At 51.0% G+C, this 19,421-nt stretch overlaps 1 protein-coding gene across 1 annotated transcript; it reads left to right on the top strand.

Annotated features, from left to right (window-relative positions):
* Nucleotides 1-3,550: 3,550 nt before the first annotated feature.
* On the top strand, nucleotides 3,551-8,179 carry LOC137466015 (serine/threonine-protein kinase PAK 3-like). Its single transcript, XM_068177960.1, has 8 exons — nucleotides 3,551-3,627; nucleotides 4,308-4,356; nucleotides 4,856-4,968; nucleotides 5,433-5,550; nucleotides 6,210-6,309; nucleotides 6,741-6,937; nucleotides 7,523-7,660; nucleotides 8,050-8,179. The coding sequence occupies exons 1-8, from the start codon at nucleotides 3,566-3,568 to the stop codon at nucleotides 8,137-8,139; spliced, it is 867 nt and encodes a 288-aa protein (XP_068034061.1). The 5' UTR covers nucleotides 3,551-3,565; the 3' UTR covers nucleotides 8,140-8,179.
* Nucleotides 8,180-19,421: the final 11,242 nt, after the last annotated feature.

Raw genomic sequence — 19,421 nt, 5'->3', positions numbered from 1 at the left:
AAAATGCCACCAAGAGGCCTTTAGTTGGGTAAAGCTGCTGTCAACAGCTGCAGCTAAGCAGGGGGTGTCTCTAGCCAGTGGGGCGTGGGGCAGCATTTGTAATGTAGCCTGCAGGGGTTCCGCTCCTCCCGTGGCATAGCCTGTGGCAATGGAGTCTGCAATCTCCCCAGTTTGCTGGCTCAAGCAAGACAACTTCCAAGATAGGAAGACTGGGAGAGCTTGACAGGAGTCCTTGTGAAAGCTGTGCGCTGCTCTTCCAGGACTGAGGGAAAGTCCCTCAGTTCAAGTCTTCTTGTCTGCATTCCCTCATCCCAGGACGTGCCTGTGGAACTTGACACTTCCTGCGTGCTAGAAGAGCCATTTGTTCTGTGATGAAACCACAGACTCAGCTTGGAAAAGGCCTCTGAGATAGACATTTCAGAGGAGTTCTTGTGTGCTGCTGAACCCAGGAGCTGTTCCTGTGCTGTGTCACCACAGAACTGCCACCATGGCTAAGGGGGACTTGGGCGAAGCTATTTTGGGGAAAGGCTTTCAGTAAGCCCATGGCAATTGCTGCATGCAATCTCTTCAGAAAACTGAAGTACAGGAAAGAGAGGAGCTGTAGCTCCTGCTGGATGGGGTGGGGCAGAAGCTGTAATGCCTAGTACAGAACCACTCGGACTTTCTCAGTCTCAAGTTTCTATGGGTTGAGTGGCCAAAGAGGACAGAAGGTAGACACGAGGCAGTGGTTTGTGCTGTTGTCTTGCTTGCTGTGTGACACAAGGCTTGCTGCTGGAGTGACGTAGTGAAAACAGAATGATCTGTCTTTGGGTTGGTGACTTTCTGGTGGGCTTGCCCAGCACAGGCAGTTTTCTTACAGCATCTGGTTCTTTTTCCCTTGTGTGTTGCAGGTCACGTCACCCGTGCCTGGAGAGAATCCGGTCCTTGGGTGAGTGGGAAAGGAGCCTTTGGCGTTGGTAGCATTTGACAATTGTGGAGCAAGCTGTGAGCTGGGCCTGTTGCAGTCCAGCGCCAGCCTGCTTGGATGAATGGAAGTACAGTGCAGGCTCTTCGCAGAAGCAGCAGCAGCAGCAGCAGCAGTAGCAGCTGCAGGAGGAGTTGGATCCCGGGCTGTTTCCTCCAGTTCCTTTTCAGAGCTTTTAAGCAGCTGAAAGTGGGGTTGCTTGGTGCTTTAAGCCATGATGGAATTTCTCCTGTAGAAGAGAGTGCAGTCCCATCGAATTGGCCCATTCTACTTGAGTTTGAACAACTTAGAATGCCATTTCTGTGCAGATGATTTCTCCTTAGTGCATCTGGCTCTAGAGCTGAATATAAAGAAGGTTACCAGTCCCTCACACTGCTGTCTGTCTGCAGAGCCCAAAACCAACCTGTGAGCCTCCTCTGGCTGCACGTCTTCCTGAAGAAGAGGCCGAAGGGGAGGAAGATTCCCACCAAAGTGCACCTGCTGCCACTGCAGGGCCTGAGCATCCAGCATCAGTAAGTGGCACCTCTGGGTAGTCCTGTGGCTGGAACAAAGCATAGCTGCAAGTTTCTGGTCAGACAGCACCTCCCGTGCCTGGCTGAAGATGCTGAGGGCTGGAATCCTTCCAGCTCTTCCAGAGCACTTCCCCCAGCCTGTGAGGCCTGGAAAAGGGGTGTGGAACTTGGATGCTTAGGCATCGCTTTCCTACTGTTCTGACAGGGGCTGTGAATTTGTCTTAGCCAGAGACAAGAGGTAGCATTAGGATGTCTTGGGATGCTCCTGGGGTACAAGTGAAGCCCTTTGTGCCCAGTGGCTGTGCAGGCTCCTTGTCCCCAGTGAAGAGAGCAGTGCAAAGATGCAGTTCACAGCCTTGCAGGATATGAGGAGACACTGTCCCCAGGAGGGACCAGGCCCTCCCCACAGAACAGCTAAAGTCAGTCAGTAGCTAAAGGAACAGCTGAGTTGCAGCGGGGCCTGTAGCTGAAAATACCGAAGGTTCTGAATGACAGGTTCTTTCCTGACCCTCATGCTGCTGTCTGCCCACAGAGCACAGGGGCAGCGTCAGCACCTGCTCTGGCTGCCTCTGCACCCGAGGAAGAGGCTGAAGAGGAGGAATCCGCTGCCAATGAACCTGCCCCTGCTGTCAGCCTGCGGCCTGAGCAGCCCACGTCAGTAAGTGCCTGTTTTGGCTAGCAGTGTCTTTGGTGTCATTTTGTCCGTCATGTAAAAGCAGCCTTTGGATTTTGCGCCTTGAGCTGGAGAAGTGGGCTGCGAAAGCTGAGAGGTGAAGAGCCCTGGGTGTGGCCAGCAGCGTCTTCCTAGGAGCTTGCATTTGAAATGGGATCGGAGGGGTACCTCCGACGTGCAGGCATGTTTGTGACCCAAATGAATTTCTTGTCCCAGAGCTCCACCTCCTGTGTCCTGGTACCTGCACGAGCTGCAGCTGAAGGCCCTGAAGAAGCCTCCAGTCCCCAAGCTGGAAACTCAAGCCTGAGCAGCTCGTGCACCTGGAGCACGACTAGTTCCTCTGGCAGCAGCTGGAGCACGACTGGTTCCTCTGGCAGCAGAGAGCAGCTGGGAGAGAGGACAGAGGACAAGTGCCTGGCCATGCTGAGTATGTGCTTTGTGATCCTTGTCCGCCGGAGCAGTGCCTTGTGTGTGCGCGTGTCAGCAAGAGCTGTCCCACCTCCTGTTCCTCCTCAGCTGAGTGCCAGGTCCTGTGGCCTCCACACAGGACCTGCTGTTGTGCTTTGAGGTGGTGAGGGGTCCCTGGGGTGTTGCTCCTGCCTCTGAGGGCAGCTGGGCCTGGTTTGGCTTTGCCTGAGCTTCCCTCTATGCCAAAAAGAAAACAGAGGTTGTTTCTGGCTGAGCAGGAGGCTGTGACCTAGCGAATGAGTAGGCCTCAAGGAGCTCCTGTGGGGCCCAGCTCCTGTGGGGCACAGCCAAGGTCATCTTCAGAACTTAGCCTGGCCTAAAGGCTGAGGGACCTCATTCCTGAGGCCCATCACAGTAGGGTATAACATAAGCTGCTGCTCTTGAAAGGCAGAGGGGCATTGTTTAGGCAAAGTCCTGCTTAAAGCTGGAGATCTCGGCTCTGCTGGAAGCACTTTGCAATATTCTTCCTGTTCTGGAAAGGGCAGCTGTTGATAAGAATTGATTCCAGAACCCAAGATGCCTTGGATGTTTGCAAGGATGAAAGCTTTTGTTGAATGTCACAGAGTGTTCATGGCCAAGAACAGAAAGGTTTTGTTTTTCCTGCTGCCCTTAATGTTTGTAGACAACAATCACTTCTCCTGGTTGCAGTTTTCCGATCCCTGTCTCCTCTGACTGTTTCTCGATGTGCTTAGATTTTAGTGTAGACTTCTAGTTTTGGGCAGGCCATCTGTGCTGCAGGGCTGCTTGTCTTGCTGCTGTTGTTTTTGAGGTGGTGGTGGTGGTGGTGGTGGTGGTGGTGGTGGTGGTTTTGGTTGTGGTGGTGGTGGTGTTTCCAGGCTGACTGAGTTGAAAGGGCAGAGTGTCCCAGACAGTGGGGCTGCCTTTCTGATCTGCTGCAGGGTGGGACCTCTTCTGAAGTGAACATCTTTCCTTGGGATTTTTACAGAGATGCTGGTGAGCGAGGGAGATCCTGAGGCTAAGTACACAGAACTGGAAACGATTGGCAAAGGGTGAGTGCAGCCACAGCTCCTTCTTCACAGCGGGGGGCGGTGCATTTTGCTGGTGTCACACCTCCCCAGAGTGACAGCAGGCAAGCTCCAAAGCTGTTCAGACACTGCGTTAAGATGATGCCTGATGATCTCTAAGTACTGGTCAGCATTTATAACTGAAGTGGCCAGAAAAGTAGAGCCCTTCCTGTGTCTGGTGCACCAAAGAGAAGCAGCTGCCAATGGCTCTGGACCCAGAACACAGCCGTCTAAGGATCCTCTATTTTGAGTACTTCTCCATTTGTGTGCGCAACAGTGGAAGCCTTTGCCTGCTCCAGCTGTGGCTGCAGGCGGTGGCTGGACACTATTTTCCTTGGAAGCTGGAGAAAGGATCTGTGTCTGGAGGCTTTCCTCCAATGGCTCTTACATGGCTTCAGACTTCTCAGAAGGCCTGAGTGGTGGTGCTTGAATTTGGCAGATAGACTCCAAGGAGAGGTGTGAGAAGGCCGAACCGGCATGTGCCTGGAAAAATCCCACACATGCACAGATACAGAAAGAGAAAAGGGAGAAAAGACCCAGACGAGAATCTGTCGTGTTCCATTTACTGTTTGCCCCGGGACTTTTTTTCCGCGGTTGGACCGCGGTGTCCTGCACTTGCAGGGACTAAAGGACTTCTTCTTTCTCTGCTGCTCTTTTGTTTCTAGGGGTTTTGGCACGGTGTGCATGGCAGTGGAGACTGCCACAGGAGAAGAGGTAAGCGTCAAGCAGCGCCACAGCTTCTGCAGTGCTGTTTTAGGACGGCATTTTATCTGTCATGTCTGCAAGGGTTTGCTTTGTTCTTGTGCAATGGAGAATGCCAGTGGTTGCTGGAGTAATGATCAAGCCCCCTAGAAGTGCCAAAGGTTTCCCAGCAGTTTTGCTCCATTCTTACCGGCACAAAATGGCTTCCTGCTTGCAAGGGGTGTGTGAATGAAAATGGGGATGATAAAGTAAGGCCCTGGGGGAAGACTGTGGGCACAGCCTGTGTTGTTAGAGCTTTGCGGTGGAGAGCTTAGACCATGTTTCTCCCAGGTTTACAAGGCAAAGGGTATCTGGCTCTTTGTCCTGGGAGGTGCCCAAGCAAGCGGTCTGATGTCCAGCCACAAGGCGGTTTGGCCCAGCCCAGCTCCATCATCCCATAATCACTGTCTCCGTCTTCCCCTTGTGGTCCTGCGCCACAGACTTTGGTTCACGGTTTTCCATGTCGTTGTAGGTGGCCATAAAGAAAATTAGTCTCCTGGAAGAGAGCAGCAGTGAACTGTGCCTGAATGAAATCCAGGTCATGCGTGGCAATAAGAACGCCAATCTTGTGACCTTTCTAGACAGGTGAGTGGTTCTGCTGTTCTGCCATGAAAGGTCATCCACATCCTGCAAGGCAGCAGTTCAACCGCTGGCAGAGGATGGAGCTGACAGAGGATGGAGCTGTTAATTCCTGTTTCTGGACTGATCGACAGTGTCTTGGGAGGAGATTGCATTGGGGCTGCATTAATCTTTGCTGGCATACCTAGTTTGACGTGTGCTTTCAAAGAGCGGACTTGGCCCTGTCTTTCTTGAGCCAACAGCCTCAAAGTTCCTGTCCTCTCTCCACATTGTTTTGTTTGGTTTGGCATTTGATTTTTTTTCCCACGGGTCTTATGTGCTGACAAAACACTGTAGATTGAGTTCAAGCCCTGGAGAGCATAGCGAATGATTATTGACTTCCTCCTGTCTTCTTCTGAGAGAGACACGGGAAGGAGAATCCATCAGGAAGTGCACGCATTCATCTCCAGGCTGTTGTTTCCTCCCTTCAGCTACCTGGTGGACGAGGAAGTCTGGCTGGTGATGGAGTACATGGACGGAGGTTCTTTACACGATGTCATTAGGGAGATTCGTATGGCAGAAGGAGAGATAGCAGCTGTCTCTCGGGAGGTAAGGGATGGCGCTTGTGCTTCCCACGGCTTGGTCGGGATGGTCCTTCCAAATGGGTGATAAGGAGAGGAGAGATTTCACCTTCCGAGCTTCCTATCTGCCTTTCTCTTATAACTGGCAGTAGCAAGAGCATCGGAAGTGCCTGCCAGTGTCCCTGCCCTTCTTCTAGTGTGTTTGTCTTTGCCTCTCTAAACACTTGCCTGGAGCCTGTGTGCGCTGCGTTCCTTCCCATTCCTTCCGCATTCCTTCCTAAGAGCAAAGGTGCTGCTGGCACCATGTCAAGCAAGTGGCAAAGACAAAGAGATACTCGCAGGACTCTCACAGAGCTCAGCCTGAAAGGAGAGCCTGGCAGCCAACGTGGTGTTGGCAAAAGCAGCCACTGTTGTCTGGCTGGAGAGAGTACAGCCACGGCAGCAGTGCTTCTTGAGTCTGTGTTTGCAGGGCACTGGCCAGAGGAACAATTGCCCTTTCTCTTTCAAAAGCAAACACACCCGCACTTAGAAAAGCACTGCTGTCCTCGTGTTGGAGCAGCAGGCTCTGCTGCCTTTGCCAGCAGCCTGTCTTGCCATGGCTCACCATCCCCCAGGAAGTCAGATGTGCCACTTCCCTGCTTGTGGGACGAAATCCACTTAGGCTCGTGTTGCTTTTTCCTCTCTCAGTGCCTGCAAGGCCTGGATTTCCTTCACTCCAAGCAAGTGATCCACCGAGACGTCAAAAGCCACAACATTCTCCTGGGCTTGGACGGATCTGTCAAGTTGGGTGGGTGTTGTTGGCCAGGCTCAGCCGTGGCGGGCTGCGGTGTGGGGCTGCCTTTGGGTGACTGCCGGTTCCCTGATGCCCGTGGCAGTGCAGGCTGCCCTGCTGTGAGCGCAGAGCACAGCCACAAGGCGCAGGGAGGTGTTGCTGGGAAGAAGGGGTAGGGGGTGCCTTTGGCTTGTGTGTGATCCTTCCCAAGCAAGGCAGTTGCAGTCTAATAGCTTCAGGGGACTAAAAGCCACTGCCTGAAACTGGGGGCTTTTGCTAAGTGGCCAATTCCGTATTTCCTCGGCTGCAGGCCTGAGGAATGGCAGCAGGGCCCCTTTGCAGCTGGGATTCCACACTGCCTTCTTGGACATTGGTACCGTGGGGAATTCTTTTGTTGGCTTCCCTAATTCACGCTGGCTTGATCAGAATGGTTTTTTTCTCCTCAGCTGACTTTGGCCTTTCTGCTCAGCTCACCGCTGAGCAGAGCAAACGGAGATCGGCTGTTGGGACAACTTACTGGATGGCGCCAGAAATTTTCAGCAGGAAGCCCTATGGCCCCAAAGTGGACATCTGGTCCTTTGGCATTGTGGGGATGGAGATGGTGGAAGGAGCGCCTCCTTACCTGATGATGACCTCCCGCACGGTACGCTGCAACTACTCTCAGATACTGCTGTCACTCGGACAAAATCTGCTCCCATTCTTCTGCTTGGGAAGCTTGCTAGCAGCTGAAAATGACGGGTTCCAGGCTGCATAGTCTCTCGTGCTTCTTGTCCAGATTATCCCCTTGGCATTTGATCACGAACTGCACCAAAACCTCACGATGCCTTTTGCTTGATGGAAGCTTTGCCTAAGGGAGCAGTGAGCAGTGCTGAGCTGCATTTGATGGAATAATCCTTGGAAATAGTAGAGTTAGATAAAAGTCTGTCTTCCGCATCGCCTGTAGAGCTGGTGTCAGTGCTCAGAGAAGCAAAGGGTGCTTTTGCTGATGGAGTTGCTCCTAATTCCATCAGCCAATGAAATCAGGGGCCAAGGCAAGAGCCTTTGCATATTGGACTGGCTATGGCTGCCTCGGGCTTTGGGTTCTTTTAGTAGGGGCAGGAAAGGTATCTGCCACCCTCGGGCAGGGAGTAAAGAGCCACTGGAGAGCGGAGCTTGTCCGGTGGGGTCTGTGTGAGCAGTTTGGGGTGTGAAAGAGGCAGGTAGAGCGTGGCATTTCCTTCTGCTCTAGGTTCAACAGCTGATAAGCACCAGGGGCAGCCCGAAGCTGCAGAACCCCAGGCAACAGTCCGCTTGGTTGCGAGACTTTCTGCACTGCTGCCTGGAGACGGACGAGGACAGGCGCTGGTCTGCCCAGGAACTTCTGCAGGTAAAAGGCAAAGCGGCTGCCGGATGCGCCAGCCACCCACTGCCAGGGGCTCCTCATCTGCTCAAGTCCAAGGCCTCGGATGGGCCCCGCTCCTAAGAATCTCCAGTCTGGGGGGCTTTTCAAAGGAAAAGAGAGGAGAATCCTGGCCTAGGATGGGTTGGAAGGAGCCTTTCAAGGTCACCTAGACCAAATCTCCTTCAGCTGAAGACATCTGAATTAATGGATTTGTGGGATTGGGAGCCATGTTGGCCCCATGTAGCAAGGTCCTGGATGTGGAGACAGAGGTGCACAGAATGCCCTCCTTTCTGTATCTTTCTTGTTGCCAGAGAAAGCCTGTTTCAGCCTGTGAGGTAAGTAGAAATTAATTTCTTCTTTTTCTCTTTGGGCAGCATCCGTTTGTAACCTCCGCCGAGCCGACCTCCAGCCTGACACCTCTGATCGTGGCAACGCAGCAGTTTATGGCCGAGAGGAGATACTAGCCCTGGAAGAGGCCATAGTTGTTTATTCTAGTTCCTAGTTCCTAGTTTCTAGCTCGTAGTTTGTAGTTTGTTTAGACTGATAGTGGAAATAAATAGGATAATAAATAAAACCTTCACTGTGTTGGAAGCTTCCCTTTGTTCTCACCCTGACATTAAGGTCTAAATTTGCTTCGGAATGGTCAGGTGTTTCTTAAATGTGGGAAGAGCCATAGATGGGGTTTGTGGCATGGATTGGAAGCGGGCAGAAGTCTTGTGGCTTTGTTGCCGCCAGGCACAACCTGTTGTGGAGAGACAGGCTTGCAGCTGTGACTAGAGGAGCAGAGTGGGGCAAAACGGAGCAGAGCAGTGGTGTCACTGCTGGGGTTGCCACTGTGGCTGTGGTTGCGCTGCAGCTCTTGGGAAAGGTTGGGAGTGTCTGTGTTGCTGTGGGCAGAGGGGGAGGGAGCCTGGCTTCTCCACAGGCTCAGGCACAGGTGAGTGTCCAGTGGGAAGGCGAGTTCTGCCACGGGAACTAAGGCCTACATGAGGGAGTGAAAACTGGTGCAGTTTGGATCTGCGTGAGCCAGTGTGGAGGCCTGTGGGCCTGCTAGGGGACTTCTTGGGTCTATGCTCTGGAAGAACGTCCCCTAGACTTTAACCTTTCCCATGGACTCCTGTTTTTTGTCTCAATGTACGTTTGATACCTTATTAGTGATATCCAGTGATCGTATAGGGATTATTGAAAATCATTTACTTTGCGATGTTTGGTGATAATTGAGGGTATATTTGACGATCACTTAAATTTAAATTTTAGTTGCACAATATTTAACCGATTTCCTTTCCCAGTTCTCGTATTCCATCCCCCGCTTCCCTGAACCCACTATCCCTGAGAAGGACAGGACTGGAGATGGAACCTGCTCAAGAGCACAGGCCAGCCACCAGCCATCTGCCATCTCCCCTCCTTTTCTGTGCCCTTGCCAGGACGGTAGCGGCCATGCCTCCCCGGATTCTACCCTAACCCACTTTGCGACAGCCCCCAACCCTGCTCCCGCTTTCCTATTGTATTAGCAGTCCCCGATTTTTGTTGTAATTCATGTTTCAGAGATTACGGACGTAGGCGACCCCCAGAAGCCAGTCGCCCCAGTTATTTTATTTATTTAGGCAGGAGAGCCGGCACCCTCCGTACAGCTGGAGGAAGGGCTCTGTTGCCCCCACAGGAGACCCGTGCCCAGCCCCGCCGTAAGGTCCCCCACAGGCTAGTCCCCCACAAAACCTCTCCTTTTGATTTGTGTGGTTGGTGAAGGGCACCAGGGGAGGGTGCCACCACAAGTCCTTTTGATTTTCTGTTCTCTTTTGTTTTGTGGGTAAGTGAGGGGGAATGAAGTGACGGAGAGCTGCCTGGGACTTGGGCCCTCAGAAGTGAGGGGAAATGAAAATTGGATTTACTTATTGTTTAGTTATGCTCCGCAATATCAACCCGCCTGTTTCTTTAATTCTCAAGTTTAGTTAATGTCTATCAAGTATTGTGTTGTTTTTAGTTAGAACAAGGTTATTATTTTTACTACAATTGTTAGACCTTTCATTTTAAATAAAACCAAAAGGGGGCAGTTGTGGGAGCTTGTGCTGGAGGGGATGGGCCATGCAGTGGCCACACATCAGACAATCAACGACCAACACGAAGACTCGGGAGAAGAGAAGCCACAACGGATGACACCCAGAGAACTTATGGTGAGCATATCATGAAGAGTAAAGGACTCTGGGACTGACTGGGAGTGGCCATGCAGATCAACAGCCGGTGATTGGCCAGAAGGCTTCTGGAACTTGCCATGAAAGACTATATAGATGTATGTATATCTCTATCTCTATCTCTATCTCTATCTCTATCTCTATCTCTACTTATAGCTGAATCTATAGCTATAGCTATCGCTATAGCTATCTATATCTATGTAATCTATATCTCTATCTCTATATCTCTATCTCTATCTCTATCTCTATCATCTATATCTATATCTATATCTATATCTGTCTACCTGTGTTGACCTCACTTTGGCATCTTCTGAAGCAGCCTCTTTATGTTTTGTTTTGCACCCTTGTTTGTGCCCTTTTATTTATGAAATATCTTCAGTTTTGGCACTTCAGTTGTACCCGTCTCTTCTCTGTTGCTCTGCCATGGAGCACGCCACAGTTATGCTGCCGAGACCGGAGAGTTTCCCCTCGCGCCCCACGGATGCCCGGGGTGTTGTTGCTGATTCTTCTCTGGCCGCCCCACTGCTAGCTGGGTCGTGTGGGGCAGAGAAGGGAACCGGCACCCAGAGAGGGATCATTTCAGTGCCTTTCAGAAAATGACAGCAGAGCAACCTTTCTCAATAAAGCCATCTGAAATGACTTCATTGTCCTAGTAGTCTGGATTGTCTCAGGGCTGGGGATCAAAGATATAACAAAACTCAAGAGGCTCCAACCTCCCCAGCATCTCATTTCAGTCAAGGCTGCCGACCAAATACCTTCCTGACTTTACCTAACGCTTCAGTGGTTCTCAAACTCAAACTCTTTCTTTCTTCTTGTCTTCCGTCAGCTTTACCACTTATGCCTTCTTGGTCTACAGCTGGAGAGAGTTTTCCAGCTGCCACCTCTGCTCCTCTGTCAGCCCCTTTTCCTCCTACTTCCAGGAAGCTCCCTTCCTTCCTTCCAGGGGCCACCCACAGTTCCACATACCTTTCTTGTGCACAATCATGCTCTACACACCACCTACCATTATTACACCTACTTGCCTTGGTGGAGTAATTTTGTGCTTTGCTCTCAGGAGACGGGAAGAGGTCTAAAAATTTGCCTAAGATAAATGTAGGGAGGAATTGTCTCTCCCCACTGTGGCAACCAGAGAGAAGATACAAAACTTTTAAAATATTGCTTGCAACAAATGTATCTAAAACCTATGCACGTAAATGTCTTAAAAGGTAGCAAGATAAAAACATGTAAACACTCAATGCGGTGAAGAAGAGCAATTCTTCAGTCCTGTCACCACTTCATCTTTCCGTGAAACACCTCTAGGAGGAGAAAACTCAGTCCCATTTGAACCTGCTTCAGACCGAGGAACTATCCCCTTGGTATTCTTTTGTCTTCTCTGCCACAGAAAGTTTTGGTGATCCTTTCATTAAACCAACAAAAAAAGCCTGTAAAAAGAAACTGAGAAGACATCAAGAAAGCAACAATCGCCAATAAGCCTTATTTGGCAAAAGTTATCTTATTTAAATTATCCACTGCCGTAACAATACTGATGAGGATTCTTAGCACCATGTAGGCAAACCAAAGTTAGAGGAGCCAACCATCCTTTTGAGACCTTTTCAGTTTTAGGTGACATGGGCTTTTGGTCGGATCTACACGTTCTGTTACATTCTATTTTGCAAATTTAGACTGCAGTCCATAAGCCAAAATTTCTTTTCCACGGGTCAGGTAGTATTTGTTCTAGGTGTGTGATGTTAGAGTGGTCCTCAGGGAAAAGGACATGGCTCTCTTTTCTTTCTTGTTCTCTTACCCCTCTGGCACTCAAAGCCATACTTGCTATTATAGACACTAGGTACAAGCTCCTGCTAGCATGGTTAACTAATTCAGGAGCAAACAGCCATGCTGCCATACTAGGGACATTGCTCTGGAAATGGGCAGAAAGATAAACCATGGAATGCTTTTCACTTCAGAAATGTTCCATTGCAGCTTTATCTGCAGCGGAGTTCCATTTACTGTACTGTCCAGTACAATTCCGTGCCTCCAGAGCTAACGTTAAGCACATAATTTGGGAGTCTCGAGCTGTAAATCTCACAGCCCTGGCATCAAAAGTCCTTTCGCTTCTGGTGAAGCGGCTCTGTATTCCAGGTCTGGACATACACCCAGTCTCCTGCCTGGTGAGGATATACTTGAACATTCAGGGTTATTAGTGAGACCAAAACAACCAACTTGCATGAGGAGAAAAGCATTTTCTCCTAAGGATTCTCCTACAGAGTCTCTAGTGGCAGCATTTCGGCCTCCAGCCTCTGGTGGCAGACAAGGCTCAATACCCACTGCTGCCAGAAGGAGACGCTGCAGGAGCAGTCTGCAAAGCTTCTTTAAGAATACAAGGAAACGGACTCTCCATTTAGTCCCCATTTTATTTCCAGAAAGCCTCTTAGGATGGCTGAATTCACCACCCTCTCGCAACCCAATTTTGGAGGTGGTCCCGAGATTTTGTTTTCTTAATCTTGATCCTTAAATTTTGAACTAAATTACAATAACCCAGAAGAAGGGAAACGGGACATCAGCTGTTTCTCATGCATTGCTTGGGGCTTCTCCCCCGCTCCAAGGGGTCCAAACTCTTCACGCAACAGATTGTTCCCCGGGCAAAAGACCAGGGCTTTTCACCATGCGCTTCTTTCCCAAAAGGATTTATTTCATTCCCCCCCGCCCCCCGCCCCCATTAGCAAAATTCTCAAAACATTCTCCATTTCTCTTTCTTTGGGATCATTGCTAATTTTCCCGTGTAATTCAACCACTTCTGTTGCAGAGGGAGGTACCACTACCCTACACTGCCTCCTGATAAGCAAATTGCTTCTTTATCAGCGGGCAGGGCTTGGGATGAGAAGGAGGGAAGAAGATTGGCTTTGCTGAGTCGAACCTCGCCTCCAGAGAGCGGAGGAAGGTGACATCATCTTCGGGGCACCCCCCTCTGTATGTTTTAGGGGCGGGCGGAGTTTAGGCTGAAGGGCAGCGTTTGACTCGGAGGCATTAAACCCCTCGCAAGGGCTGCGGGGGTAACCTTGCAGTCAGGGAGGCCTGGCTGTTCCTCGAGTCTAGAAAACGCTGGTTCCAGGCCTTCCCCAGCCGTGTTCAGTTGCAAGTCTAAAGCTCTTTGGCTTTGGACCAGCGCATTTAACTGGCTTCTCAGGTTTTGGGGGCTGGCTTCATCCCTGCATTCACTTCCTGCTCCGGCGGCCTGAGGCTGGCTATTGTTTCAGGCTCTAAGGCAATTTGCAACTGATTCAGCTCCTTTTCTAGCTGTTGGCAACTTACAGCTCTCTGAGTCAAATCTCCATGCATATGGATACCAGGCATGGTCCTTTCCTGGGATTTTAAATTTTTCTTCTACCAAAATTCATGTTTTCTCCACAAGTAACTGCGGATGGTGCTGGCTTTTCTCAGTCTCCATCTCTCTTTAGGGCTGGACAAGCTTTATATATAAGCTTTTAGCAGGTCTGCCAGTGGAGAGCAGTTGAGATCAGCTTCTGCGTGGGATTCTATTACTTTTCTGCCAGAAAATAGCAGCTTTGACTGCAAATTTATTTCTCCTTTATTATGTCATGAGCAGTTACTGCTGTATAAAATGGCCATGTCACCTCAAGAACAGCCTGCTCATTGTGCCAGTTAAAATGTAAGGCCCCAAAAACGTTGCTCTACGGGACACTTTAAAAGGACTTAAACTTGTTCACGTACTCGGACGTAGAAAAGCAGGAGAAATACTGACAAGACGTTCTCAAGAGGTCGGAATGACAAAAATAATCTTCACTGGCAACTTCTGAAAATCAGAGAACTTTGGCAAAAAATTTAGAGCGGGATTCAATCCACATGAAACATTCCATCAAGCATTAACTTAGCCCATTCAACTTCACAAACTCCAAGCCTGTTAGATTTTAAGTTACTCAAAAATCTGAGAGGATGGAATTGGAAGAATAAAGGGGAAGAGAGAAGGAGAGAAAATACCTAGAAAAGAACCAACATAGCTACCAATCCTGGTTCCAGTGGTGTTCAGCTGATAGAATTGAAGAGGAGGTAGGGCCAAGACATGTGGTTGCCATGTCTCGGGAGTTAAATACCCTTTGGCTTTCCTGGGGCCTTCCCCAACATGGGGCTCCCACTCACCCGGCCTTTTAGGAGCTGAGTTAGGGGTTCCAGACACAGGTGTGGAGCGTTGCCTCTGCTGTGCCAGGGATCAGCGGCCACTGCTGGGCTGGGATACAGGCCTGGCAGTATGGGGTGGGCAGAGTAGGGCATCACCTCACCAGAGCAAGGCTTGGTCTGCCCCTTTCCCCGCATACAAGCACCTGAAATGTTTTGAGCCAGCAATCTCTAGCCTCTCACCACAAGGTTTCCGGGTTCCTGTGCTTCTTGGCTGTCAAGACTCCAAAGATTTGTGGCTGGATATTAAGAAACCTGCACTTTTATTATCTTTATCCAAAAGAGGCAGCATGAGGCTTGTTTGTTCTTTCTAAGACCTTCCCTCCTTTCTGTGTCCTCATCCTGAGATAGTCCTTGTAACGCCTCTCCTCTCTCCCCTTCTCCACGACAATGGAGGGGAACAACGGAAAAACCAATCTATGAGAGGCAAAAAATGTTAGAGTTACAATGTAGTAAGGAAAAAAAAAAAAAAAAAAGCAGTATACAACAAGAAGAAGAAAATTGTGCAAAAGAGGTAATGGCTTAAGCGACAAAGGTGAAGTGTCACATGGGGCGCCTGGAACAAAGACAAGATGGCGAGGGCTTACAGAATGATTCTGATGGTAGATGGGGGCTGCTGGTGCTGCCTGGAGCAGCTGTGGACCTGCAGTGGCAGTTTCCTGCTCCCTCTCTGCAGCAGTGATGGTGGCAGCGGCGATGGTGACGGGTGTCTCTCCCTGCAGAGCTCTGTTTGGTACTGCCGCTACCATCAGTCCGCCATGCTGGGCGTGTGCATGGGAATCAGCTCTGCCGCTTCACTGCCTCTTCCTCCCACCCTGCTGGGCTCCGTTTGGCTTGGCTGGGCTCCCTTTTGGCTTGGCTGAACTCACTTGGTATCAGTGTCACCACTCTGGGTTGCCTTGTTCTGCTGGAGCGGAAATACAGTCCCAGATGCCACCCTGGCCCTGATGGTTTCAGCCATGTGTCAGAGCTGTCACTTCTGTGCCACCCATCTCAGCCCCGTGTCCTAAGAAATACTGTGGAAGGACAAAACTGGGGGGGGCTGGGGCTGGGGGGGGAAACGGTGGTGGTGCTTTGGTGCCAAGGCCTCTGTGCTAGAGGGAGCCACGAAGGATCCCCCTTGCATTTCCGGTCATGGCATTTCCCTGCTGAAATCCTACTATGGCTATGATGTACAATGTTTTGAAGAAATAGTGCTGAAAGATCCATGACCTCGTCTCTGTAGCTAGGAGAAAGCTCTAAATGCAATTAAAGCAGTGCTTCTCCTTGTTTGCTGCTTTCAAGAGCTGAGGAAGGTCCAGGTGGAACATTATTGGCCAGAAGCATTGGTGGCCAAAGACCACTAGCGTGGTTCCTCACATCCTGGTCCCTTCTCAGTGCTCAGCTTCTCGGTGTGGGCTACAGGGGCTTAGTGTGTTCTTGGAGTTACTCTTAGATGCCTTGAGCAGCAGGTTCTGGACTAGGAGGGCTTTTTGTGTTGCTTTGTAGCAGAGGAGAGCTTTGCAGGCTTTTTTTGGCCTGAGCTGTAGAGAAGGCCTGGTTCTATGCATGAATTCACAAACCAGCCTAGGGTGGCTGCTATTGTGATGTCAGCGGCCGCATCCCAGCGTTGTCAAGGCAAAGTTGCTGTGCCGAGGCCCGGAAGGGCTCAGTGCGCAGAGCAGCTCTGTGGCACGCTCGCTGCAGGCGGAACCTGCTGATCGACGAGGTCTCTGCCAGCAGGACTCTTGAGTATTTTTGTTTTTTCCCCACAGGCGTTGTCTGGTGCAGACTTGAGCAGCACTGCTCGAGCCATGGAGAGGGTGTGTGCTGCAGTTTGCACGGCTTTCTCCTTGGCTTATTCTGGGTACTTTTTCACCCACCTGGCACGTAAGTGGACTGTTTTGTTCAGTGCGGCATATGGAAACCAAAATGCCACCAAGAGGCCTTTAGTTGGGTAAAGCTGCTGTCAACAGCTGCAGCTAAGCAGGGGGTGTCTCTAGCCAGTGGGGCGTGGGGCAGCATTTGTAATGTAGCCTGCAGGGGTTCCGCTCCTCCCGTGGCATAGCCTGTGGCAATGGAGTCTGCAATCTCCCCAGTTTGCTGGCTCAAGCAAGACAACTTCCAAGATAGGAAGACTGGGAGAGCTTGACAGGAGTCCTTGTGAAAGCTGTGCGCTGCTCTTCCAGGACTGAGGGAAAGTCCCTCAGTTCAAGTCTTCTTGTCTGCATTCCCTCATCCCAGGACGTGCCTGTGGAACTTGACACTTCCTGCGTGCTAGAAGAGCCATTTGTTCTGTGATGAAACCACAGACTCAGCTTGGAAAAGGCCTCTGAGATAGACATTTCAGAGGAGTTCTTGTGTGCTGCTGAAGCCAGGAGCTGTTCCTGTGCTGTGTCACCACAGAACTGCCACCATGGTTAAGGGGGACTTGGGCGAAGCTATTTTGGGGAAAGGCTTTCAGTAAGCCCATGGCAATTGCTGCATGCAATCTCTTCAGAAAACTGAAGTACAGGAAAGAGAGGAGCTGTAGCTCCTGCTGGATGGGGTGGGGCAGAAGCTGTAATGCCTAGTACAGAACCACTCGGACTTTCTCAGTCTCAAGTTTCTATGGGTTGAGTGGCCAAAGAGGACAGAAGGTAGACACGAGGCAGTGGTTTGTGCTGTTGTCTTGCTTGCTGTGTGACACAAGGCTTGCTGCTGGAGTGACGTAGTGAAAACAGAATGATCTGTCTTTGGGTTGGAGACTTTCTGGTAGGCTTGCCCAGCACAGGCAGTTTTCTTACAGCATCTGGTTCTTTTTCCCTTGTGTGTTGCAGGTCACGTCACCCGTGCCTGGAGAGAATCCGGTCCTTGGGTGAGTGGGAAAGGAGCCTTTGGCGTTGGTAGCATTTGACAATTGTGGAGCAAGCTGTGAGCTGGGCCTGTTGCAGTCCAGCGCCAGCCTGCTTGGATGAATGGAAGTACAGTGCAGGCTCTTCGCAGAAGCAGCCACAGCAGCAGCAGCAGTAGCAGCTGCAGGAGGAGTTGGATCCCGGGCTGTTTCCTCCAGTTCCTTTTCAGAGCTTTTAAGCAGCTGAAAGTGGGGTTGCTTGGTGCTTTAAGCCATGATGGAATTTCTCCTGTAGAAGAGAGTGCAGTCCCATCGAATTGGCCCATTCTACTTGAGTTTGAACAACTTAGAATGCCATTTCTGTGCAGATGATTTCTCCTTAGTGCATCTGGCTCTAGAGCTGAATATAAAGAAGGTTACCAGTCCCTCACACTGCTGTCTGTCTGCAGAGCCCAAAACCAACCTCTGAGCCTCCTCTGGCTGCACGTCTTCCTGAAGAAGAGGCCGAAGGGGAGGAAGATTCCCACCAAAGTGCACCTGCTGCCACTGCAGGGCCTGAGCATCCAGCATCAGTAAGTGGCACCTCTGGGTAGTCCTGTGGCTGGAACAAAGCATAGCTGCAAGTTTCTGGTCAGACAGCACCTCCCGTGCCTGGCTGAAGATGCTGAGGGCTGGAATCCTTCCAGCTCTTCCAGAGCACTTCCCCCAGCCTGTGAGGCCTGGAAAAGGGGTGTGGAACTTGGACGCTTAGGCATCGCTTTCCTACTGTTCTGACAGGGGCTGTGAATTTGTCTTAGCCAGAGACAAGAGGTAGCATTAGGATGTCTTGGGATGCTCCTGGGGTACAAGTGAAGCCCTTTGTGCCCAGTGGCTGTGCAGGCTCCTTGTCCCCAGTGAAGAGAGCAGTGCAAAGATGCAGTTCACAGCCTTGCAGGATATGAGGAGACACTGTCCCCAGGAGGGACCAGGCCCTCCCCACAGAACAGCTAAAGTCAGTCAGTAGCTAAAGGAACAGCTGAGTTGCAGCGGGGCCTGTAGCTGAAAATACCGAAGGTTCTGAATGACAGGTTCTTTCCTGACCCTCATGCTGCTGTCTGCCCACAGAGCACAGGGGCAGCGTCAGCACCTGCTCTGGCTGCCTCTGCACCCGAGGAAGAGGCTGAAGAGGAGGAATCCGCTGCCAATGAACCTGCCCCTGCTGTCAGCCTGCGGCCTGAGCAGCCCACGTCAGTAAGTGCCTGTTTTGGCTAGCAGTGTCTTTGGTGTCATTTTGTCCATCATGTAAAAGCAGCCTTTGGATTTTGCGCCTTGAGCTGGAGAAGTGGGCTGCGAAAGCTGAGAGGTGAAGAGCCCTGGGTGTGGCCAGCAGCGTCTTCCTAGGAGCTTGCATTTGAAATGGGATCGGAGGGGCACCTCCGACGTGCAGGCATGTTTGTGACCCAAATGAATTTCTTGTCCCAGAGCTCCACCTCCTGTGTCCTGGTACCTGCACGAGCTGCAGCTGAAGGCCCTGAAGAAGCCTCCAGTCCCCAAGCTGGAAACTCAAGCCTGAGCAGCTCGTGCACCTGGAGCACGACTAGTTCCTCTGGCAGCAGCTGGAGCACGACTGGTTCCTCTGGCAGCAGAGAGCAGCTGGGAGAGAGGACAGAGGACAAGTGCCTGGCCATGCTGAGTATGTGCTTTGTGATCCTTGTCCGCCGGAGCAGTGCCTTGTGTGTGCGCGTGTCAGCAAGAGCTGTCCCACCTCCTGTTCCTCCTCAGCTGAGTGCCAGGTCCTGTGGCCTCCACACAGGACCTGCTGTTGTGCTTTGAGGTGGTGAGGGGTCCCTGGGGTGTTGCTCCTGCCTCTGAGGGCAGCTGGGCCTGGTTTGGCTTTGCCTGAGCTTCCCTCTATGCCAAAAAGAAAACAGAGGTTGTTTCTGGCTGAGCAGGAGGCTGTGACCTAGCGAATGAGTAGGCCTCAAGGAGCTCCTGTGGGGCCCAGCTCCTGTGGGGCACAGCCAAGGTCATCTTCAGAACTTAGCCTGGCCTAAAGGCTGAGGGACCTCATTCCTGAGGCCCATCACAGTAGGGTATAACATAAGCTGCTGCTCTTGAAAGGCAGAGGGGCATTGTTTAGGCAAAGTCCTGCTTAAAACTGGAGATCTCGGCTCTGCTGGAAGCACTTTGCAATATTCTTCCTGTTCTGGAAAGGGCAGCTGTTGATAAGAATTGATTCCAGAACCCAAGATGCCTTGGATGTTTGCAAGGATGAAAGCTTTTGTTGAATGTCACAGAGTGTTCATGGCCAAGAACAGAAAGGTTTTGTTTTTCCTGCTGCCCTTAATGTTTGTAGACAACAATCACTTCTCCTGGTTGCAGTTTTCCGATCCCTGTCTCCTCTGACTGTTTCTCGATGTGCTTAGATTTTAGTGTAGACTTCTAGTTTTGGGCAGGCCATCTGTGCTGCAGGGCTGCTTGTCTTGCTGCTGTTGTTTTTGAGGTGGTGGTGGTGGTGGTGGTGGTGGTGGTGGTGGTTTTGGTTGTGGTGGTGGTGGTGTTTCCCAGCTGACTGAGTTGAAAGGGCAGAGTGTCC

The sequence above is a fragment of the Anomalospiza imberbis genome, unplaced genomic scaffold (genome assembly GCF_031753505.1).
Source record: "Anomalospiza imberbis isolate Cuckoo-Finch-1a 21T00152 unplaced genomic scaffold, ASM3175350v1 scaffold_127, whole genome shotgun sequence".
Lineage (NCBI taxonomy): Eukaryota > Metazoa > Chordata > Aves > Passeriformes > Viduidae > Anomalospiza > Anomalospiza imberbis.
This window is presented reverse-complemented; position numbering and strand designations above follow the sequence as displayed.